At 39.4% G+C, this 25,807-nt stretch overlaps 1 protein-coding gene across 1 annotated transcript in view; it reads right to left on the bottom strand.

Annotated features, from left to right (window-relative positions):
* rprd2a (regulation of nuclear pre-mRNA domain containing 2a) overlaps window positions 1–25,117 on the bottom strand; it is a 39,178-nt gene extending 14,061 nt beyond the window's left edge. Inside the window, exons 1-2 of the mRNA XM_048230399.1 lie at window positions 24,878–25,117; window positions 8,889–9,018 (exon numbers count right to left, since the gene is read on the bottom strand). Coding sequence (XP_048086356.1) covers window positions 8,889–9,018; window positions 24,878–25,073 — 326 coding nt within the window. The 5' untranslated portion in view covers window positions 25,074–25,117. The remainder of the gene's footprint in view (window positions 1–8,888; window positions 9,019–24,877) is intronic.
* Between the last annotated feature and the right edge of the window lie 690 nt (window positions 25,118–25,807).

The raw sequence follows: 25,807 nt of genomic DNA, 5'->3' as shown, positions 1-25,807 counted from the left end.
AATCTCAAATTGAACATCTGCTTTGATAGCCTACCCATGCCGCTCCAAACGAAAAGTAGGCCTATGTCTCACAATAAAACGCAAGAAATAAAGGACTATATAGCTGACTCGAATACAAGCCATGGCCAAATAAAGGTGCTGTGCTTTGCGCAGCCTAAATTTGAGGATTTACGAGTCTCCTAAACATTCCTCACCCGTTATCTAGACATGCATAAAACATTTCAAAACAAAAAAACTCACTGCCATGTAATATTTGATCGCTGTTTTGCTACTAATTATCTTTCACGTAATGAATACGCACAGAAAGTGAAAGTAGGCCTACTGTGCGCTCCGTGTCTGTAGCTGTCTGTTCACGTCCGCAATCGATTATAATGTCAAATGGAGAAGTCATCCATGTTGTCTCGCGTTATAGGCGGTCATGCTTCTGTGTTTGCAAAATTCCTGACGTTTGTTTTCCTTTCCTGTCGATAGCGGTTGATGTTGAAGCACCTATCTATAATTTGACTTCAGCGGTGACAAATCCTGCTGAGAGAGAGAGAGAGCAACGAGAAAGAGGCACCCCCAAAGTGGTCCTGCGCGCTCTTGTGTGTGTCTCTGCATTGGGTTCAATTGAAGTCAGAGTTGGTTCGTCAATAGTCCCGCATTCAGGCCGCTCTAATATTATATTAACATCAGACAGCGCTGTAAAATGTGTGGGAATTTCTCACATTATGATGGCTAGATTTGCGGGACTTATTATTATGCTCAATACTAAGTAATAATTTATTCGCAATACCCGCAATCCCGCGCTGGAATTTAGACCCTGGTTTTAAATGCGCATCTTTTTTTCTCTCGCTCTCTCGGAGGTGGCCAGCCAAGCAATTGTTCTGCTGCCAGCCTGTGCCAGTATATCGTCCAAAATGCTTGATTGCATTGCATTCACATTTTTAGCAAAATATTCATGTACCATATCAGCATTTTTGTTCAGTGAATCTTTTGTAAATTGCTTTACAATTACTGTCGGGCCTATAGGCCTATCGCCTGCTTGCTTCGGTCACGTCCTTTTAAAACTGCATCTTTTCCTCTCTCGTGAGCATTTAATCTGCTGCCAGCTTGTAACTCCACATCGCCCAAAATGCTTGATTGCATTGTATTCTCCACATTTTAGATACATTTTGGTTTACCACATGGCATTTTCTTTCAGTGGATATTTTGCTTTGCAATTACCTTCCTGCCCTCTTCTTGGCTGCCTTCACTCCTTCGTCTTCATTAACATGCATCTTTTTGGCCTCAATAATCCAGTTACATAGTCTCTGTTTTTGGTTTTGGATTTTGTGAAATACATTTCTAAATAAATGTGACTTATAGTCCGGTGCGACTTATATATGTTTTTTTTCTGCTCATGACGCATTTTTTGACCGATGCGACTTATAGTCCGGAAAATACGGTAGCTTGCTATGCACACTTCAACATTGACCAACCATACACAGCAAAACTTAATCGTAATAAATATCACATGACAGTGTTTTGTTATATGTTTTATATATACACGTGTGTGTGTGTGTGTGTGTGTTCTATACATTATCCCACTTATTACACGGCTACTTGCCAAAACGAAATAAACTCCCCACGATATGACTTTAGCCTACATAGCCTAGCCTATTTGTTACCGTTCATCGTGGCATTTGCTGAGAAACAAATAGTTCGCAACAACACACGCTGAACTTGAATCAAACATTCTTTAGAACACAGCTGATCAACCGTCTGCTTTCACTTTAGAATGAATTTCCAGTGCTTGCGTAGTGATATGAAAGACGTATCAGAAGCACAAAACCCATTGCCATTGACAGCGGTAATTATATGTTTGCAGCAGTAATTACATGAAAATATTTTACCGTAGAACTTTAGGAAATCCCATTCAAGCCATTGGAGCGTTCTACTTGCTTTGTGAAGAGCCGTGTAATAAACAAAAATACTTTAGTTTTGGAACCTAAACTTTATGTTGACAAACATAATGACCCTATTGTGATGTAATTGAAATCTAAGTCCAACTTATCCTAGCGCAGAAACACGTATGTCTATTACAATTTTGCAAACAGAACCAAAATTGCAATGGTAGCAATACACCAAAACCAGAGGTGGAAGCTAAATCACACATGTGGAAGTTACAAGCAAGTCTGAAGTCCTAACCATAACCTCAAGTAAAGTCTCAAGTATATCACTGTGGTGAATATCAAGTAAATCAAGTTAAGCAAGCCACAAGTTAGGTCATGCAAAATATTGATGATCTTCAGTTTCGAAAACGGCAGATTCACGTACGTCACCCACAGTATGTCAAGTGTCAAGTTCCAGGAGGCTGTTAAGTCCATTGATTAGAGAACACACCATGTATTCAGCAGTGTTGCCACAGTTACCTTGAAAAAGTAATCTGATGACTGATTACTCCTTTAAAAAGTAACTTAGTTACTTTACTGATTACTTGATTTTAAAAGTAACTAAGTTAGAAGTTACTTTATTAGTTACTTTCAGCAGCTGCCGACAACACCCCCACCACATCAACATAAAAAGGATAACCGGTTTTGCCAATACTCACTATACTGGAAGTGCATTTTAACAGTAATGTTAACAATGTAAAGCAGACATCCCAACCTAACCTACTTAGATACTGAAATTCAGATGTTTGTTCAATAATGTCTAGTTAGTTCACCAAATAAGGAAGGCCTATTGATAGAAATTGTGATAGTAAAATATGTAGATTTTCGCAGTTTGGCCTCTTCATGTAGCCTTGGCAACTAGCCATCTAGTATAGGCCTGAGTAATATGCAAATGAAATGACACTTGTTAAACTCACCTCAACAAGTCTTTTGCAATCATTTAACCCACCGTGTGTAAGACTATCATTATGTTTTACTTTTATGAGACAATTGGGTACACTTTTGTGTAGTCTGATGTAAAATGGGTCTTAAATGCTCCTTTTTGAGGGGCACTGACTCTGCCATGACGCTCCTGTTCCTAGATACACTGACTAAACGGATTAATTAAGTTCGGGAGAAAAGAGATATAAGCCCACCTACACTGAAAACTGATTTAGCAAAACAGACCAGGATGTGCTCTGTCTTGGATGCGCTTCAGGCAGACACGCACCACTCCTCTCTCTCTCCCTCTCCGTTGTGTGCGTGTTAAACTCAGATGCACATGTGATTTGAAGTCCGGTCTGGTTTGCGTGCTCTTGTTCGCTCTAGGTTCCGGGAGATTTTATGTAATTTGCGGGCGTCAGGAAGCCGCTATCAATATGTGGGAGACTCCCAAAACTTAGGGAGACTTGGGATGTCTAGCTAGACAGCACTTTGTTGCCAGCACAGAATGTACAATGTACCTTAATGTTGTCATGTTTAGCTGACACAAACTCAAAATAATGACTGTATAGAGAAAATGTGCATCTCTCTCCTCCCTCCATTTACGTTTGTGTCGCTGCATGGTTTTACACGCGAGTTGTCCTCATGCTGAAAACGTGAGCATAGCCTACATGACGTTAATCCCCGAGACAAGAAGAAAGCAAAGAATATATCTTTTTACTAAGGAAAATGACAAAAATAGTAACGCACAGTGACTTAGATAAGTAACTTTAATCTGATTAGTGGTTTGTAAATAGTAGCGCGTTAGATTACTCGTTACCGAAAAGTACTACTTACTAAGTAACGTGTTACTGGCATCACTGGTATTCAGCCCTGTTTTCTTTTGCTTTTACTTCAGCACACAGTACTTTTTTTAAAGTATAGTTTTTTGGGGCTTTTTTGCCTTTATATCATCAGGACAGTGTAGAGAGAGACAGGAAGCAAGTGGGAGAGAGAGACAGGAAGCAAGTGGGAGAGAGAGAGACAGGAAGCAAGTGGGAGAGAGAGATGAGGTGGGATTGGGACATGACCGCAGGCCGGAATTGAACCTAGGTCCCCGTGGGCACGGAGAACCAAGTGTAGTGGACTACGGTGCTACTGCTTACACCACAAACTCACCACCCCCCCCCCCCGCCCCCCAAGAACACACTAAGGGATCATAGATAACAGGGTTAAAACATGAATGTAGACTCTCTTTGAATGAGTCCCATTTAAACTACATGTTTTCCCTCTGTGTCTCTACTGCATACTGGCCAGGTTTGCCCACATTGCATTAATCTCATGAATCAATAATTTCTCACAAACAAAACATACAATCTCATTTGTCTAATCAATGTATAGGCAGTATAGTCAAGTCCTTTTGAGTCACTTGATTCAAGTCTAAGTAAAGTGTCAAGGCATTAGTGTCAAGTATTTTATCAGTGTCAGACTTGAGTCATGAGAGTCATGCCTCTTGCAGAACCTCTGTTAAAGCATTTCAAAAGCATTTAATGCCAGGAAGACATAACATTTCGGTAACACTTTACTTGACTTGTGAGTTCATAACACATTCATAGCAGCTGTCTTAAACTGCACATAAAGCATTCATGACTCTTTCATTAGACATGACTCGATATTCATACCAAACTTTTCATGAATGTAGAAGACAGAACGACGACAACTTGTCAAACTAAAAGTCCAACAATCACAAAGCAGCATTGTTTTAAATTTGCCTCCAATATTTCATAAAGGATACCATTAATTTAATCTTTCCACCCTTTGTAAATATTTCATGAATATCTTATGAATTCTACATCGAATGTCACTTTACTATACAAGTTGTGAAGTAGGCTATTCGTAATCACTGAGTTTAACATTGGGAGGTAAACTAGCCTACATTCAGCTGACCCGTATTTGTGTAACCTGGAATGGTTGGACATTCCCAGTAGCAAAAGATGATAAATCATCTGCAAAGGTTACATCATAAAACAAATACCTTTTTGGGTGATTCTCCAACTACAGGCACTTTTGTGTCCTTGTGGTTGTTTTTGTGGAAAAATAAACTATTTTTGTTTCAATCATGTCAATTTGCAAAGGCCAGATCACCAGCATCCTATAAAAAATTAATCATGCCTATATATTCTGATTTACTGCTCTTAGAGGGGCTTTTATCAGTGGATTTGGCTGTTTTGAGCTTGTCCCCAACCCAGACTTGTAACCTTTAACTGTTAAAATACACTAAAGACAAATTAAACCTAGATGATTTTGTACCATGTTTGTTGCAAGTAAGAGTTAAATAAACACATACCATTTAAATTTCTAATGCAAATAATATATTTATACTATTTTTTAGGGAAAACATCAGTGTCCCCAGGTTTTCTGTCATCTCCACCACACAAACTATTTCCAGTAATATATACTTTTTTACCTAAAAATGTTTATTTGTTTACCAGGGGAAAACATAGTGTTACTAAAGAGGAAGGTTGATGGCAAATATCAGAGACATATGGTGATCAGAAACTGAAGAAAAATCATAGTAACCATCACTTGAGAATAGAGTATTTTTATTCGACATCATTTCCACCACAGCTGTAACTTTGTCAAAATATGCAAAAGAAGTGAAAAAAAAAGCATAGTTGTGTGTATTCTGGATACATTGTGCCCTATCTCCAAAAGTATCTGGGTATGGCAATGGAATGTGATTATATGGCTGAAAACTGTGAGAATGTCATTTCCATCACAGTCATTTCCACCACAAAGTGAGGTCATTTCCACCACAAAGTGAGGTCATTTCCACCACAAAGTCAGCAAGACAGTGATGAAATGTCATTTCCACCACAGTCCCCAGTCATTTCCACCACGAAATGACCATCACAACATATGTTTTAAGGGAATAAAACATAATTCCAGGTGACATAGACTTATACTATTTTCAGAAACTATAATCCATACTTCATTATTAATAGAAAAACATGTGAGTGACTTTAATAATTTATGTATACTTTAAATAAAGAGTATTTTTGATTATGAAAAACATAATTCATTGTACCAAGCAACTTCAAGCAATATACATTTAGTTCACAAAGTCTTAGGATTTGTTATGTGGTATGATTAGGTAGTCATAGACATGGTAACTGGTATATAATGTAACATAATGAATTATATTGTATAATCTGCAAATAAAAGGACATAATTTGAGGTGTGGTGGAAATGACATTTTTCCCTACACGATTTAGAAAACTGATAAAAAATAACAATATTCCATGTCATGCAATTGTGCCCAGTATCATACTTTGTTTCAAGACATATTAATGAGTGTATCAATGATTTTGAATGTGTGTTTGGAGATAATTATTTTTCTAAAAGTTGAAAGGCCAAAAGTGCCCGGAGTTGAAGAAACACCCTTTTATGAAACAAAAATTATTTGCTTGACCATGTTCTGTCTTTCTGGCACTGGAGTAGCCCATTTACTCAGATGTGACGTGATCAGGTAAGAGGTTTGGAACAAAAACGGCAATTGTTGGATTTTTATTTTGACAAGTTGTCGTCGTTCTGTCTTCCACATTCTTGAAAGGTTTGGTATGAATGTTGAGTCATGTCTCATGAAACAGTCATGAATGCTTTATGTGCAGTTTGGAACAAAAACGGCAATGGTGCTTTGCGATTGTTGGACTTTTATTTTGACAAGTTGTCGTCATTCGGTCTTCCACATTCTTGAAAGGTTTGGTATTGAATGTTGAGTCATGTCTCATGAAATCATGAATGCTTTATGTGCAGTTTATGACAGCTGCTATGAATGTGTAATGAAGTCACCCGTCAAGTAAAGTGTTACCAACATTTCTAACACTCAAAGGTAACGCATGCTTTTTACATCGGCAGCAAACATAATGCACAAAGCATTAACCTGCGTATACAACCAGAGAAGCCCCACTTTTGGTCATTCCAAAGAATAATATAATAGGCTTACAAATAATATATAGATAAATAAATAGCCAGTATTATCTGCATTGCATCCTGTATGAATAAGCAATGGTTCAGACCACCGTGTTTCCCATACATTGACTAATCTGTGGCGGGGCGCCACAAAATAAAAATCGGCCGCCACATATTAATATTCTATGTTTAATTTAATTTAAATTAAATATAAGGTCAAATCCTTGCATTGCCATTGAGCTGCGCTTTTTATGCACGCAGCCTTTCCTTGCCCCGCCCTGCTCTCTCTCGTAGCCCAGTGCCACTCCTCTGCATGTGCATTTAACAAAATATTCACGATTGTTGAAGGATTGTTGTTGCCACATAGAAACATTGCATAGAAGACGTCTGGCTAAATTGCTATTAAATCCGCTTAGCATCGCGTGACCATGCTTTCGAAATTTGTTCAAAACTGCTGCATTGAAGTGAACTCTGCGAAGGTCTTATCACAACATAGTAGGCTACATTGAAGAGACTAAACTAAGTTAAGTTATGAAATCAAGCAGTATCTCAAAGCTAACGTTAGAATACTGTTTGGATGTCGAATTTAGCATGCTTAGCCTACTTACAGCTGCTTGTCAATTTCGTTGATGGGCTCATTTTATTGACTGACACTGAATGTTTGCAAAATCCCAATGTAAATGGAAAAGTGTTTTCCAAAATTCAAAAGTGCTTGTCCCAAGGAGAAGTACGAACCTTTATTTTAACTATGTAGAAAACGTTATGAATTGCATGGGTTCCCTCAAACGTCTTAAAGTGACAGGCACTCAATTAGACCTATACACTACCAAGACGATCTTAAAGGAACCGTATGTAAGAAATGTAATTCAATTAATCATAAAATGGCCCTGATTTGTCACTAGACATTAGGAAATCATGCTAATTTCAAATACTTATATATCACTGACAACAGTAGTCCGGCCAGGATATCGTCATTTAAAAAAGTGAAGTTGCAGCCCTCAACTGATGTTGATGTTTACATATTTGTGTTTTAGCCTGATCCGCCACCCTCCACCTACCTAGTAATCACAAAGTCAGTAGTGTTTCAGCATCTGGGTTGCCAGCTCTGCTCTAGTTACCACATCTGCGGTGTACACCGCTCTACAGTATATTCCAGTTGCTGCTACGGAAGCAACTGAATCCATGCATTTCCACTGAATTATTTTTGGAATCTGATCCCTTATCATACCTGTTCGTTCGTACTCGTCGCTCGACTTATAGTGACTAAATTCAAGATGGCATCGAACGGTAAAATTCCTTAAGGTACTGTCTGTATAAATCGTCTTGTAAATAAACTACCAGTGCTTTTTCAAAGTTCTCTATGTCTCATTTTTAAATGTCAAGGCCCTCGGAAGTCTACCAATGAAGTATGGAGCTACTTTGAGCCTCGTAAATGGTGTAAAACAGTGATTTATTTGCATGGCTAGGCCGATGCCCGAGGCACCACAACGAAACACTGTGCTGGTAGCATTGGCTAACTAGCGCCAGATTTCTGAGTGCAGGGGACAAGCCGAGGCGAGCTATGAGACATACATTCACACTCGTTATCATGTTTCAACACACTTTAGGTCAAAATCACACCGGAATTATCCTTTAAAGGAGAAATCTTTTCACATATATCTCTGTTTATTGATGTCAAAGAGTACTGTCGGTACAAGAAAAAAAACGAAAAAAATCAGTTCTACCTTGTTCGAGTTGCTACAGCTAACAGCTAAAGCAGCCAGCTACAGCGCTACACTCTGGGGGCATGAACTTGGGGGCTCATAAGTGTAGTGTAGCACCGTATCTGCCTGGAAGGCCCTAACTCGACAGCCTAGTAACTCGATCTAGGTAAAACAGATTGTTTTTGAGGGTTTTTTTCACACCGACAGTATTGGGTGACCTTGAGAAACAGAGATATGTGGAAAAAAAATAAAAATTGCCGGATTTCTCCTTTAAGGGCCTTGCTCCCATGGCATAGCGGTGGCAGCTGTGAATCAAACTCACAACTTTTTTCAGGCTACTGTATGCAAACCCGGCTCCTTATCCACTACTCTTGAACTGAACGTGCATCTGCGGACTTACTTAAAGAACTCCATGGAATCGGGCAGCACTGCAGTAAAGGAAGTGCGGTACACAATGGCATTCTTCCTCTTGCAGTTCTGGATGACATCATTGGCCAGGTAGAAGAGGTTGAGCCGGTGAGCGGAATCAGCTGGTAAAAACAAGACAGAAAGAATAGTTTTAATTCTCTGTGCAGAGCAATGGAAATAATGGACTCAAATAATTGATAGATGGATTAATTATTAAGCACAGGTGCGCCTAACACACAATTTGGTTGGTTGTGACACCATCATTCACAGAGTGGAGCTATGCATAATACATAAAATAATCATTCAGACACAACTATAGGCATAAAATGCGAGCCAAAAAACATTTAGCCTAGGTCTATATTTTACAGTGAAATCAACACATTTATATGCATTTATACAGCACTTTTCAAAGCACTTTACAGTGAAAGCAAAATGGCTTAAATAAGATAGATTACAACACTGGTATATAGGAGTTGGGGGTTTAAACAAAAATGTTCAACAAAAATGAACCACTTCTGGCAATGAATCTTAATTACAGATTAAAGTATGCAATGATTTTTAAGAATCATATGGTCATATTGCAATATCAGTAATGTCTTAGACCCATTAGAGGGATGAATCTGTCAAGTGTCACAGCAAGCATCAGCCTTGAACCAAAAAAAAGCCCATAAATCTCAACGCCAGGAACTGTGCCTCTCGAATGTCAAACAGCAAAAGGCTGGGCAGAGCATGTAGACACTATATTTTTGACCCGAGTTAAGCTCACATTCATTCGGGTTTAGAATAGGGCTAAATCCAGTCAGATCGGTAATTATTTGTCGTGCTGTGTTTGAGATGGATCATGAGTCATGACACCCAATTAGAAGTATTAGCAATCAACATTCCAGCTCCCAACCTATCGGGTTGGATTTTCTGGCATGTCAGACATTTCTGTTGACTGTCTTCTTGCAGTGTGTCAGCAGTTTGAGCATGCAGTGTAAGCCCAGTGAAAGTGAAAAAATCAATCAATCAATCAATCAATCAATCAAACAACAAACAATCCCACAGTGTCTGCCTGGCATTAAGAAAAAGGGCCATTGGGCCTCATTCACCAACTGTTCTTACGAAGAAATGTGTTCTTAAAACCCACTTACACAGTTTTTACAAAGATTATTGTGTTCACCAATGTTTTGTTGTTCCTAGGTAAGAACAGAATCTACGAACACTCAAGAGCTCTCTTACGCACATTTGAGAATTGACTTGTTAGTGAAAAATAAATGGTTATTGCATTTTCATCATATCTGCAGGCGTAAAATATAATAGAATTTAAATGACAAATAGTTATTGTTTTTTAACCAAATAAATTCCACTATTTTATTGGAGTATAAAGTATTAAGGTATTTTAAAATAAATGAACCCAACAATATATATATATATTTTAGCGTTCAAGCCAATGGATATGGTGAGCTACATGGTAAGACAAGCGAAGTGCCTGTAGGCCTACTTGTTTGGCATTAGCCTACATTGTGAAGTCTTCAACTCTTGATGTCACCTTTCAAAGTACTCGACAGGTATGACTGACAGGGGTGCCTTGTTTCCATGTGGCATTTTAGTTTTGATGGTTTCATGCTCTCATGAGCCAGCCATCTACTGCACACCACACAATGGGGTTTCTGTCCTATTTTTTCCTCAGTTTAAGTGAATCCATATCCAAGCCTACTGTAGGCTACTTCAAATATACAGAATAGCAGCCTACTTGCGTTTACCACTAAAATGATGTCTAACATTGTCTATGTCCATGGCAATGACTGATATGTAGGCTATGAATAAAGTTTATCAAAATAAATAATAAAAACAATTTTAGCCCTTGACATTTCAGTTACAACTATAAAACACATTATTTATGTTTGGACATTAATATTTTGAAAATAATTATTCATAACCAACCCAAACAGAATGGAAGACAAACATGTTCTCAGTGTGTCTAAACCACTAAAACAATTTTCCATAAGGCCCTAAATGAAAGAGTGGCATTGAGAGTATTATAAACTTGCTTTTGTACCCAATATTTCTTTCTTTAAATAAATACAGTATTTTATTAATGATGGACCAATATTTGAAGTCTCCACGAATAATGGGCATGAATTATTAAGGATAAAACGCCGTTGTCATTTTCAAATGACTAAAATTGTAGCCTCTGCAAGGTAGTGAGTAGGAACATAAAATCTTTGGATCTTTGTGCAAGGAGCTCATTGTATGAGCATTTAGTGTACAAAGTGCCAATGCTGTATCATAAATAAATTGTATACATAGGCAGGGCTGTACAGTGCTACACATTTGCACATGCCACAAAAATAATCAGTCTGTGCTATGGATATTTTACCAACTTAACACCGGTGACACCTTATTTAAAATGTTTTCTAAAGTGTAGCCTGATGAAGTGATTGTAACTACATACCGATGCTAGACATTTTGTAGATTGTGACAAAACTATCAGAGTTAAGCAGAGTTTTGGCAGAACTGAATGAGGGCACAGCACGGGTCAAGATGTTTGGATGATTATCATGTCTGACGTCAACAATAAAGATTCTCTGTATGCAGTTTGCTTGCATGAAATGATTCTGCGGATTTTGTAACAACACGCCAACAAACACTTTGAATAGCCAAGGCTACTCTGGACTTGAGACTTTGAATAAACAAATGACAATTCAGACTGCAAGGTCCCAAATTGAAACGAGCGATAGGCTAATGGTCCCGCATTTAACGATGTTTCAGAACGCCACACATTCGAAATGACTCTGGGGACAACTAGCTGACCGGTCACACTAGGTCTAAGTTCAGCAGGTTTGTATGGCATTAGCATTTCTGCAATGTGTGTAGGGCCAAGGCCATTTAGTGTCTTGTACACAATTAATAGTGGCTTGAATTCAACTTAAAAATTGACTGGCACCCAGTGAAAAAACTTGAGGATTGGAGTAACAGATGTTTCAGAATGCCACACAGCTAGACAACGAGTGGCAGACATGTCACATGTCGCTACCAAAGACTGTTTTTGAATCACATCGTTGCAAATCTCATGTGATGCATCTTTCTACAAAATGGTTTATCATCTATATCGTTAAGTTATTCAATAGGCTAAACATATAGCCTTACATCAAAGCTTTAGGCTTATGTCATTTTGATCTGTAAAAATGTCTATGCAGCCATGCCTAAATTATGCTTACTGCATATTAATTATGGGCTAATATATTATAATATAATATTCAGTATTCAGGAATGGCATGTTTAAAGAGGCGGTGCAGCGGCAACTATTTTCCTGGATTCTGTCTGATTTGACACAGAATTACCTAAAAGCTAAATTCACACACAAGGCCATTATTATCATTACAGACTTATTAATATGCAAAAAAGGAAACAGATCGGAACTCATACAAAAATTGACAGCTTTGACCTAATAAACTGACCGTACATTACTCCTACAGTGAACAAAAATATAAGCACAACACGTTACTTTTTGCTTCCTTTTCCAGTAGTTTACTAAAAGATGTAAGCCTTTTTATGCACACAAAAGGTTTATTTGTTCACAAATGTGGTAAAACTTTGCATCAGCGAGCGAGCACGTCACCTTGACATTCAGATCAAGGATCATGCTTTTAATAAAGTTCACATGTCAGGGAAATGGATTATGCTATCTTCAATGGTGAAGGTGAATAGACCACATGCACGAAAAGCTCTCTGTGCGCTGGTTTGCTTCCGGTGGAGCCAGGTGTGTTTGAACCTGCCGCTATCGTTAATGTAATTAGTGTCTACATGGACTCGGTTGGGTGTTGCACTAGGGAAACAGCGCATTATGATAAAGAAGGATTTATGCGTGTGTTAAATTCGTTATTATTGAGCAAACAAGATATTCAGTGTGAAAATGTAAGGAGCAGAATATAACCAGAAATACATGAGCGTACAGGAAAAGCCTTTCGTGAGCCTTTCGTGCACCTAATCTATTGCTGCTCAACAACACTGACTTCAATAAATGTAAATAATAGGGATGCACGATATATCGGCGGCCGATATATTATTAGCCGATAAGTGAAAAAATGAAAATATTATTATCGGTCCGATAACAGAATTGTGGCCGATAATTTGCACCGATATTTTTTAAAGTCCTAATTTAGGCCTACGTAAGGTCCGTCTGGCTACACTGAGCTAGCCTACTTGAGCTTGGTTGGCTATAATTTTTCTTCAATATAATGTCAGCGGTGTGAATGTATTTCACCACTCTAACAAAATCTGTGGATATGCGTTCATTTGGGAATCTGTGCATCTCAAAATCCTCTCGTGAATGATCCGCCATTTAACCTTAACAGAGCGGAGCTCAGCCCTATCTAGAGCAGTCTTGTGCTGGTGTGTTTGCACTTTACCGCGCTGGTCGGGGAAACAAATAAACAAACTCGTTAGTGGGACGAGTACATAAGTAGGCCAAGTTCTAAGTTGTGTTTTAGTATTATATTTGCATTACCTAAGCTTGGGTTTTGTATTATTACCTAGAAATATGCTAACCATTAGTGCTTCAGTTCCAGACAGGTCATCATAATAAGTTATTAAAACCTTCGGGGCTAACGCCTTTCATTTCTGATGCAGCAGGTGGTGCGCAACCTGAAAACGATTCAAACTCTCTAGTCACTCACTCGCAATTCACTGACGTCAGGTTCACTTAAAGGAGCCACACATACTGTAGGGCTAGGCTACTGTTATGTTGTTGACTGCCGTACTATTGAGGACTATTATGAGTTCTGTCCATCATTTGGTGGTAGGTATAATTACTGCAATAAAATTATGCTTATTAAATGCTTTCCCCAAATCACTTTTCACAAAAAAAAATTTAAGAGTAATATTATCGGTTATCGTATCGGTATCGGCCACAACAAACCAATAAATATCGGTTATCGTTATCGGCCCTAAAATTCCATATCGGTGCATCTCTAGTAAATAAGCGTAAATAAATGTAAATAAGCTATTTGTGTATAGAGGAATCTATACGTAAACCTAAAACATATCTTTTACTTCAATTTATGAAAAAATCCAAGTGAAAACTGTGTTGCACATACATTTTTGTTCAGTATACCTTTCCCTCTCTTATAAGTATAAGTATATATACACTCTTTTGATCCCGTGAGGGAAATTTGGTCTCTGCATTTATCCCAATCCGTAAAATTAGTGAAACACACTCAGCACACAGTGATGTAAAGCGCACACTAATCCCGGCACAGTGAGCTGCCTGCAACAACAGCGGCGCTCGGGGAGCAGTGAGGGGTTAGGTGCCTTGCTCAAGGGCCCTTCAGCCGTGCCTACTGGTCGGGGTTCGAACCGGCAGCCCTCCGGTTACAATTCCGAAGCGCTAACCAGTAGGCCACGGCTGCCCTAAATTAGGCTATGCTCCTTCATTCAATCTCATGATTATTACAATTCATGTTTCAAGACATATCTGGCTGTTAATCACACCAATATGGCACTGTCATTAGAAGCACTTGGTGGTGATGATGTAATGAATTGGAGAACATGAGATTTCAGTTAAACTTGAATCATGATCCAGCCATAGATACAAAATCTAGTCTACAAAGTCTCAATACAAAAGGACAACTCGTGCATAACACACATACTCCACAAAACATCTATATTGTAGAATGGAAGAAACAAAAGCAACCACTAGGCCTACACCACTTTTTCCAGAAAAAATCCAAAAATATGCAGGCTACTCACAAAAAGTAAAATGTCTCGTAATTACAAACATTTCTTCAGCTCTGCTGCACGTATGCACCTCTACTTAGATGACATGACATTGATGCCGCATAAGCTCTGACTGATCACATGAACACCCAAGTCAATAAACAGAGGCAGTGTGTGTGGTGTGTGTGTGTGTGTGTGTGTGTGTGGGGGGTTTGACCGCTTCAGCACCTCAAAGATCCACAGGACATTAATCCTCATGCAGGATTGTACAGTGCTACATATATGGAACACTATCAACCTCTGTAGCACCAGTGCTATGAGCAAAAGAAAGTTAACATACAACTCTTTCATGGGTTAAATGATGGATTTCACTGTGTAATTAGCCTATAGTCTGATGTTACTGCGTGGATTGGTAGGCTGGCATACAGGTTGGACACTCTGTGGCTTTGGAACACATCGGAGTCATTATTGTTTTTACTCGTAGGTTAGATAATCATCAACCCGGGGGAGAAAAAGCCACTGGAGTCAATAAATGTCAACACACTGTGGTGGGTAAGTAGGAGACAGAGGAGGGTATTAATAGTGACAATTTGGCAGGCTTTAAACAGATGTTTACACTGTCAATAATATGCCTATGGCAAGCAAAGCCGTTTCACAACATGCCGTCATCACATAAAGAAATAGCAATAACACCACTGAAGCTGTATAAAACTGTGAATTTATTACATTTTTGCTAAAGTTAGCCCTGTTGATAACTGCAGCAAATATGGACAAGAACCATTAAAGCACTGCACTATTTGGGCAAACATGTCTGATGTTTCCTCCATCAGTTGTCTATGAACAACAGGGCCAAACACAGGTTGCAGCTACGAAATAGAAGGTTTAAATGTCAAGGCAGAAAGCAGTCTATCCGACTATTTAGTACAAATCGTGTAGGCCAAGGCGATCTATTATGACACCAAAAGCCAAAGTTAGAGTCAAATTTATTTGTATATCAGATTATCATACATAATCGTCATTCAATGTGCTTTACACGGACAGAACAAACAAATAGCATGGAAATAGCCCAAGACAGACACAAATAAAATGGAAATAGCCAAAGTAAAAGGGATATAAAATAATATTAAAGAAGAAATAGGAAAAAAATAAAAATAAACTAAGAGGAATAAATAAATATATGACTATAAAACAATCCATATGGCGTATTAAGAAAAACAACTGATAGTAGAAAATAATACAGCTTTAAATCTGTATTTAAAACAGGCTACTGGAGCAGATCTAATCTCTATGGGGAGGAGGTTCCCATGGTGGGCATCATAATGGCTGAACGCCCCTTCACCTTGCTTGGTATGGACTCCGGGGACAACTAGCTGACCCATCACACTAACCCGTCACACTAAGTCTAAGTTCTCTAGCAGGTTTGTATGGCATTAGCATTTCTGCAATGTGTGTAGGGCCAAGGCCATTTAGTGTCTTGTACACAATTAATAGTGCCTTGAATTCAATTTAAAAATTGACTGGCACCCAGTGCAAAAACTTGAGGATTGGAGTAACAAGGTCTTTTTTTGGTTTTGGTTAAAACCAAAAAGGTGAGAAGTTTCTAGAAGCATCTATGATTATTAAACAATGTATGCCACCAGACAACACCTCTCATTCTATCACTGTCTGTTTACAATCCCTGTAGCAAAGGGAGAGAAACCACCCCACCTGGCCTTGAACACAAGTCTATGGGGGTTGACTGCAACACCGAAGATCCAGGTCAATGTGACCAAACCATACACAGCTCTGGTAGTGCCAATACTCCATCACAATCCCAAATCTTTAGAACATTTCTGCCATGATGAGGTCTTACCCAGTGGTTCGAAGGCACACTGCTGTGCCATGTGGCAAAGTGAGCTCAAAGTCAAGCTCCACCTGACCCAATCAGCTCGGCAAAATGGTAACGTTAAAAAATTGGTTCCACGTTGATCCCATGGATCAGATGCTATTTTAATTCATATGTCGGTCTGTTTATGACTCCTATGTTTGTGTGTGGCTATTTTGTTTTGAATCTATAATCTTTTTTTAAAAAAGAAAGGCATTATTAAAGATTAAATTTCCTCCTGTTCATCGTGCCCCACCTGACATGTCTCTATTGCCCACTAGTGGGGCCCGCCCCAGACTTTGAGAAGGACTGCATTAGTCCATGCACATTACAGTCTAACATAATGTTTGTTGGTGGACACTGTAAGAAACCTAATGGACATGATCTACTGATCGCAAAAAAGGAGAAAACTTTGTTGAATTACACGCAAGGACACAAGCCACTAGCAATGGTATTGTAGAACAGAGAGGACAAGGTAGCCTGGGAAGACCCATACGGTGCCAACGAGGCTAGAGGAAAGGTAACTGCATTACGTTATGTGCACTTTGTTGCTGGACATTGACAAATTGCTGGAGTTTCCACTCTCAAATTAGAAGAGGCATTGTCAGCACCAACTCTAGGAAAGTGTAGCTAATCATACTTTTGAGTTTTTTTCCGCCATCGTTCTGATCAGCTCCTTGTCTGCAGCTGCAGTGTGTGTGTGTGTGTGTGTGTGTGTGTGTGTGTGTGTGTGTGTGTGTGTGTGTGTGACAACTGCTCCGCCCCACACACATAGAAAGAGAAATTCTCTGACACCAAAAACAGAACTGATAATGTCGGCTTATCAATATGATCTGTAATAATTGAACCCCATGGGTGATGGTAGGCTACCCATCCCTACCTCTAAGCTACAGCTGGTCGAAGGCTTACTATCAATAGCCTATCCAAAGTAGTAACGGTTGTATTCACGTTTTCCTTCTCCAAACAGAAACATTGCATTGTTAACCAATTAAATATTTAGGGCTTTGAAAGTGACCAATTTAAACCGTTTTCTTCCAGGAACAACGTTGTTGTACTCTTTCAAAAGTTCTGGCTGGGGTCTGCTGGTAATTTAGTCGACACAAGGGCAAGGGGCAGCCTGCGTCTCACGTGTTCTACAGCAGCACAACAATGATCTGTCCGCGGATGCGGCTGACCGCTTGAATTTCCCTTTGGGGGATCAATAAAGTATCTATCTATCTAATCGGCTAAATATACTCAGGCATCGGCCGATGCCGATTAATTAAAAATGGCAAAAATTGGCCGATTAATCAGTTCAATTTGTTCAACTCTAAACATGTATAGAACAAATATGGGCATAAGAATAAACACCTCAGTTATAGCCTATAATCATGTGTGTGACAATGTTACTTTCTAATCAATAACCACCATATCAGTGTATTACTAATTTCATAATGTAATCATATTGTGTGCCTTGGTGTTTTGGTTTGGGCAAACGCGAAACGCTACCGTTTGATCATTAACACTGAGTGTTTGCTTCTCCAGTCCCAATGGATTATGATACGATATATACACTTCTCAAAAAAATTAAGGAAACACTTACAGTTTTCCACAATTGTTAAAACTGATTTTTTGAAACCTTCCACCCTTTTCTCCATTCTCAAACTACATTCACAGAATGTCTGACAGTTCTTGCAAAATAAAACACTCGCCTCAAAAGTTTTACTTGTGCTCAGAGCCAAACAGTGTCAGAGTACCGATCCAGTGTATGATTGAAGTGTTCCCTCAATTTTTTTGAGCAGTATATTTTCCAAGACCAAGAGGAGAAGTATCTCGGTTAGCCTACATTTAAAGTTACAAACTTAGAAAACACGTGGGGAAAACTAAACACTCCGACCAGCGTGACTAACTTATATTAGCTATCCAGCTATCAACTAGTGGTTCTAACCAGTGTTGCTTTGGCAGGTGAAGCAGAGAGCCAAGAAAATATAACTAATGCATATTAGAATCTACCAAAAGTAGAATTCTAAAGAAAAGGGCATTTTTATCAGATCATCAGCGAACACGTCATTAGATTCAATCCAAAATGCCTGAATATGCCACACACCACAGTATGTAGGCCTAATCACAATGTAATGCATCTGCAGTATGTGCTGTTATAAGTACAATTTAAGACTTATTTAACAAGTTATTGAACATCACTTGGTTTCCTTATTTTAGCCTATCAGTGATATTTTTCTGGGGAAATTGCAGATAAGGCTAATGTAGGCAGATAAGGCTAATCATATCGCTTCCTGTTACTCTCTCACTCTCTCCGTTGTCCTGTCTGATTGAAGGCATAAAAGCCCCCAAAAAATATTTTTCTAAAACAAGGTACTCGGGGAAATACTGTTCAATATAACAATCACCTGCACTTCTGAGTATAACGCAAACAAGGAAGTGACTTATTTGTGCATGGAACAAGTAAATTTTTTATATTTCACTATTGAGTGACATCAAAACATTCACAAAGTTCCCACCTCAAGGTGGGAAGTCCCCAGTTTAGGTGTGACCTGACCACTTAAGAAAAAAAAACTAGACACTTTATTAAACATTTCAATAATTTGGTAGAATATTTGAAAACCTGTATAAACTGGACTTATTTGAACACTGAATATACATATACACATATAAATTGCATATAATATAATAATTTACAAAATTATATGATATTAAAATTATATTGATATATAAACAACTGATAAAATTACAAAATACTGAATTTCTGATATTCATGACAGCACACATTATGTAGATTATAGCCAAGGTACTATTTCTATGACAGCTTCTGCTGTCAGAAGCTCAGGTTGAAGCTTGGAAATATTGTAAACAAAGTAAGCCTAACCTGTGGGGTATACTACGAAGCACGTTAGACATATCTAGGCCAGCGGTCCCCAACCACCGGTACCGGGCCGCAGGACATTCCTAACCGGACCGTAGCCTACGACATGAGTTTAAAAAAAAAATGCATGCAAACTAAACTAAATTTAATTCGCAATAATGTCACGTTTTCACATGGCATAGGCCTATATGCAGTTGTTTGATTGCACGCATGTTTGGTCTATTTGCATGTTTGGTCTTACGTCTGTCTGTCCCGCCTTCAACACTTTTACATATTGCCTTCAGCGCTGCGCAGCCTCAGGTCATCTCACTTCACTTGATCAGTTCTTGGCGAACGGTAGTGCCACACGAAGTTATCTAAACTAGAATGAGCAACAAAAAACAAGCATCTTTAGCAGGTCACTGGCCAAAGTGTTTGAGTTGCGAGAGCCGCTGCAGAGATTTCTTACAGAAAAAAAGTCACCGTTAGCTGCACATTTTAGTGATGAGGACTGGGTGTCAAAACTCGCTTACCTGTGTGACATATTCGGGTTGCTTAATTACCTCAACCTGTCACTCCAGGGGAGAATGACGACTGTCTTTAAACTGGCAGATAAAGTCGCTGCGTTTAAAGCCAAGCTTGATTTGTGGGGACGACGAGTGGACCGGGGTGTATTTGTTCCAAACAGTAGTGGGGGTTTTGGGAGAGACTGAGGCAGGGCCCTTTCTTTTGCAGCTGGTGCGCGATCACCTTGTTGTCACCGGGTTTTTGGATCAAAACCAAAGCAGAATATCCCGAGATAGCCGTAAAAGCGCTGAAAACGTTTCCCACCACGTATCTATGCGAGGCCGGGTTTTCAGCAATGACTGCAACTAAGACCAAATTGCGCAATCGACTGGACATTTCAAACACACTGAGGGTGTCACTGTCTTCCATCACCCCCAGATGGAAGCTTCTTGTTGCAGGGAAACAAGCAGGGCTCCCACATGGTACATAAAAGGTTGGGGACCCCTGATCTAGGCTATGTAGACATATCGAGGCTTGACAAAGCCTTGACTCAGGAGTATACGTTAAGTGATACTACGATTGCAGTTATGTGATATATTTGTCAAACTAGGCATTCAGTTCAGATCTGTGCGCGTTCTCGGTGTTGGGATGACGTTGGCCAATCGTGAAACGTGGAGACGCACAAGACCGCCTCTATTTAAAAACAATTACTTCCGCATTCATGAGCGATAGCTTAATCTACACTCACGGCATTTTTTGTGTCTAACCTATAACATCAAATAAATCAATTGTCATCAGTAGTTGTATGGTATGCACGTCCATAGTGTGATATTTGCACTTTTAGCAATATTAAAGCACATTCGAGATCCAAAATGTTAGTAGAGGCGGAGCTCCACCTGTAAGATATGACAGAATCCTACACGTGAGAGAACTTCGTTTTTAAGACAATTGATTGGTCAGTGTGCAGTAGATTACACGATTTCAGCTATAACTTAGCACATAACCTCCTCCCGACTAGGTTTGGTTGACAGCATAAGATACCATGGTGATATAGCGACACTAAAACAGATCCACTTTCGTGTCACAGCATAGCCTGGCTTTGAGCGCAACATACCTCGCTAACCCACTAATCGAGATTCGTAGTACACCCCACTGGTTGGCAAGTTTATCATAGACTACAGTTTTTACGCTGTTCAGTTTCCCAACGTGTGTTTAAGGGCGCAATCACACTGGGTCCGTTTAACTGGACGGTATCCGAGTGCAATTACTCCCCCCTAGCCCTGACCCAGCTGGTCTCTGTTCACATTACATATTTGTTTGCATAGCTGGGTCTGTTTATGTCATAAACACCAGCTTCTTTTTACCAATATCGCAAAAACGGCAGTTCATTTCCCGGGGCCTATTGCACAAAACTAGGATAAGGGATTAAGCCGGGATATCTTGGTTATCCTGGCTCAATTTATCCGTGATCCAGTTGCACAAAAGCAGGATAGGGGGTAGCAGGATATGTTATGGTATAAGTTACCATGGCGATCTTAGTTTAAGAACCACAGTCTTACACCACCGAACACTGAATAGGCCACTTATGATGCCTAATTAGGGATGGCCTTTAAGCATGTTGATGCGCTTATTTAGTCATCATGATAACAAGAAGACATTCATTAAAAGGTTTACACACAATCAGATGGCAGTTCACCCAGAGTATCACAACTGACATACTTTTTTTATCTCCTTTTTTCGTCATCTGCATTGGCACGTATCAAGACAGACATATATCCCAGACAGTTCCATAACAATCATCTATCCAAACTTGAAGGTACTGGCAGAACATACTGTCTGAACTGATCTCATTTACACACATATGTCTTGTCAGCGGACCAGCTGGACTGCACAAGCTCCATCATGACTTCAGTAACAACAAAGTTGACACATAACAGAGAGGCCTATAATAACACAGGCTATGAGTATTATTTTCTATTGGATACTGCAGCCGACTTAACAACATAAAGTTTAAACATTTAAAGGTCTCTGCCGACCATGTTAAAGAACCATGTTAACTGGTTAAAGAACCAATTAAAAGACAGACCTGTCTGTAGCCCCCACTTGTGCGATTTTAAACTTCAACTCTAACAAGGCTTCATTAAATCAGACACAGGGTCCTCTTGTAAACAGAAGATAGACATACAGTTGATGTCACCCAGCTCATAAATAACAAGTTCTTTGACAGTTAAAGGTCCAGTCACAGATTGCGCATGAGGTCATGTTTGTTTATGTATATTTGTATTTCTAGTCGACGCTTTTGTTCAAAACACGTACTATATTTTAACCAAATACCAAACAAAACCCACCAGAGAGGTAGCTTGCCCATCCCTTCAATATCCCCAGAGAAACGTACCACAGTGTTTTGTTATTGTGGTGAATTTTAGTAGACCTACAGTATAAATGCCGTTTTATTGCAGAGATTGTCAGTTGAGAGAGAGCAGAATTAGAGAAATCAGCAAGGTATCTGTTAACCTAATTGTTGAACCTAACACAATCGCCACCATGGGAACAGCAGCAAACACAAACACGAACAGGCAAACACATCTCACACACACACACACACACACACACACACCAGCAAAATAAAGTGTATGCCTTTACAACATCTGTTTGCTGAAGTTTACCCTCTAAACAATGTAAAGCAGGCAAACAAACAGGCCAACCAAGAATCTGCTGCTGAATTAGACCAATGCCCTATGCTGGACAGACAAGACAGGCACTGAAAGTGCAGTGTCTCTTTATGAAAGTTACCAGAGAACCTATCTACATCACTTCAATAAAACAAGGAAGCTTCAAGTATAATGTCCTCTACTACTGAGATAAGGCTGTGGTTGTCCTTCCTACCCATGTTTCCACTGCCAAAAAATTAAACACTGTAACAAACAAAAAGTGATTACTTCAAAACATATCAGCAGTCTTCAGAAGCTGGTTCACCATATTACTTTTTCCCCCACAGAACTGAGTCGAAGGCAAAATGTAAATGTAATGCTAAATGTACTACAAATCACTATCTAATTTACATTCATTTAAATGAAAAATGCTCAATGGCAACATGGACTAAAATCCACTGCTTCAATGCATTTTGTGGTCAGTCTAAACACAAATCACCCATGATTCCTCTCAAGAACCAATCAGATGATAGCCTCCAACCAGGCCGACCTACATTGACTGACCAAAGAATGGCAAGTTATCGCAACAAGATGAAAAGAGGCTGGTTGTCAAACCCTTATCAGTTATCACCTGCAGCACTAAGGCCAACTTTGTCTATATAATCCCTCTGAAAAAGTAAAGGTGTATCTTGTGTAGTAAGAAATTTTGGCCTTAAAGGTGTTTCCATTTAAGTGCAGGCTATATTCAACCATTTGCTCTTTTTGGTGTGGTCTGTGCAAAGCTGAAGAAAGAGACGCTGCTGTAAGCAGAAAGTGCTGTGTATGTGTGTACCATGGCTGAGTGTGTGTGTGTCCTCGAAGGAGGCTGGGTAGGCCTCTTCTCGACGGCTGGCGCCCTAAGACCTTATTTACTGTCTTGGGGTCAATCTTGACTGAATTCCATAGGCCTTGGTCGTTATGGGATACAGCCTTATAGATATGGTTGACTCTTGGGTAACTATGTAAGTAAACAAGTTTCATTACCATTAATGGAGATGTCATGTCTTGTCTGACCTGTCAGTGAGGTATAAAAAAGTTTTCCCTGTTTGTAACATGAGACTGCGTCTGTTAGCAACCACGACGTGGGTCTCGGTTAAATGAATAAAGCTCTCTGAGATTTCTGACTTGACTCCTGGCTGACTGAGACTTCATTTCTGAAACAATCCCTAGACAAATTTCAGTTCCTACACTTGACAGTGCTCAAAAAAACAAAGCTACTAATAGCATTACAAATAGGTACTTCTGAGTTCTGAATGCCGACTGGCCATCATTCTGCATGCAAGACCATGCCACTGATCTTGCCCTACTCCTGTATTGAACATACTTTTGACCATTGAAGCAGTGCAGGTCAGCACAGACATGTTTTACTGACAACAGGTTATTGTTGTGCATTAACAGCCAGCTCGTTTTCATGTTCCTTAAAATAATAACTGCCAAGCTCCTCTGGACAAACAACTCTCTCTGAAAAGCAACTTCCTGATCTCTGAGGTTTAGGTTGTAATCACCATAACAGTTAATCTACCATTTCTTTCTACCATGCATCACTTTTTTGCACTTTTATGAAACCCTGATCCCCAAGTGTCAACAAAAACTTCCATCAGTTCTGACACACTTGTGTTGGTCAGGGCAACGACCCTTCATCCTGTTTGCCTCTCTGAAAAGACACAACTGTCTATGGCCAAATTACCGGCAACCCTGTTGTCCCCTAGAGCAAGCTAATCAGCCGAAAGCAAACTGATCGATCGAGGTGTTGGAGAGAGGTAGCCTACCTAATAGCAAGTCACGTCACTTTGCGAGCAAGTTTAGGGAATAACGTTAGTGAAATGACGTGGGGTCATTCATTGCGACGTTACAGCAACAATTGGGGCATACATAGAAACCCTAAAGTAATCAACCTTGCATCCTCTTTTAATGGAGACTAACCAGACTACACACTACATGACTACCCAGGAACAGGCTTGCTAGCTAGGTTAGAAGCTACTCCATGGGAAACAGAAAGTTAGCTTTAGCTTGCTACCGACTAGTGTTGAAGTTAGCTAGCAGATAGCATCGCAAGGTGTCCACTATCCAACGCACTTTCAAACGTTACAGTAACTTATACATTAACTTCATATTAACAGTTCATAATAATGGGGGAACATATGTAGGATCAACATAACGACTATATGAACTAACTGTCTGTCAACGAATGTTGTATAACAAAAAGTTCTATGTGATGTGTTGACGTGATGCGGTAAGTCATACCGTTAAAACGTATTGGTAAGACAGGAGAGCTAACTTAGCACGCATGCTAAGGTCCAGTCAGTCTCATCTAACTAAAGAGCCAGTTAGCAATTTAGCAATTCTAGCTAGTTAACTTGGCTAACGTTAATTGTACTCACATTTCTTGATCCATTTCAACCAGGCGCGTACGATGTTGTTGTGGTACTTCTTGTTATCGATGCACCATGTTGATAATCCTTGTATTGACTCCATAGTATTTGTTACTACTTGAAAACGACGGTCTAAAGATGATTCCAGCGCGGCAGCCGAGCCACGGCTACCGTGGCTACTTGCCGCAGCACCTCCAGCCGCCATTTTCCAGGCCGATCTCTGGTTAACTACTTCTTGTGTTTATCGAGTGGATGCACGGTGTAGGGCCAATGAAGGGACAGTGTAGCGAAGCCTGTGGAGATGAGCCCGGAACCCTAACCTGTTAGGGTTTGTAGATGTAGATTACCCTAGCGTGTTTTACCAAAAGTTGTAATATCTATTTATGGCTGTTATTGCTATTAACCAAATTCCAAATAAATAACCAAATAAGGCTTATACATGCTTATAGGCTAGGCTACAATGATTTTGTACAGGTTAATAGCCTATATGGCAGTAGGCCTTGAACAGTGCAGCTACCCATAGTACCCAAGCCTTGTGTCAGCAATTTCCATTATCCTGACCTGATCCTGATCTGTTATTCAATTGGTTCAGTTTGGCACTTTACTTAAAGATTAGTAGGCCTAGATACTTTAATGCAGAATAAGTAGATAACTATAACTAGATCATTTTACAGAAATGTTATTACTGTGCAGTGGTCTCTATATCTTCTGCATTGTATTGCATTACTGTATCCTACATTGTTCAACACCTGAAACGAAGATGCAAACAAACATTGCATGTTTTTTGGACGTTTGCTTCTATAAAATTATCAATTCATGTTAGTCTAGAAGTTTGAATAACATTTTGGCAACATTCAATTGCACTTTATGAATAGGGATGTGACAAAGCAACAATACAAATGTGTGATTACAACCGGTTGAGATAAAAAAAAAATGAAT

Source organism: Alosa alosa, chromosome 20 (assembly GCF_017589495.1).
Source record: "Alosa alosa isolate M-15738 ecotype Scorff River chromosome 20, AALO_Geno_1.1, whole genome shotgun sequence".
Taxonomy (NCBI): domain Eukaryota; kingdom Metazoa; phylum Chordata; class Actinopteri; order Clupeiformes; family Clupeidae; genus Alosa; species Alosa alosa.
This window is presented reverse-complemented; position numbering and strand designations above follow the sequence as displayed.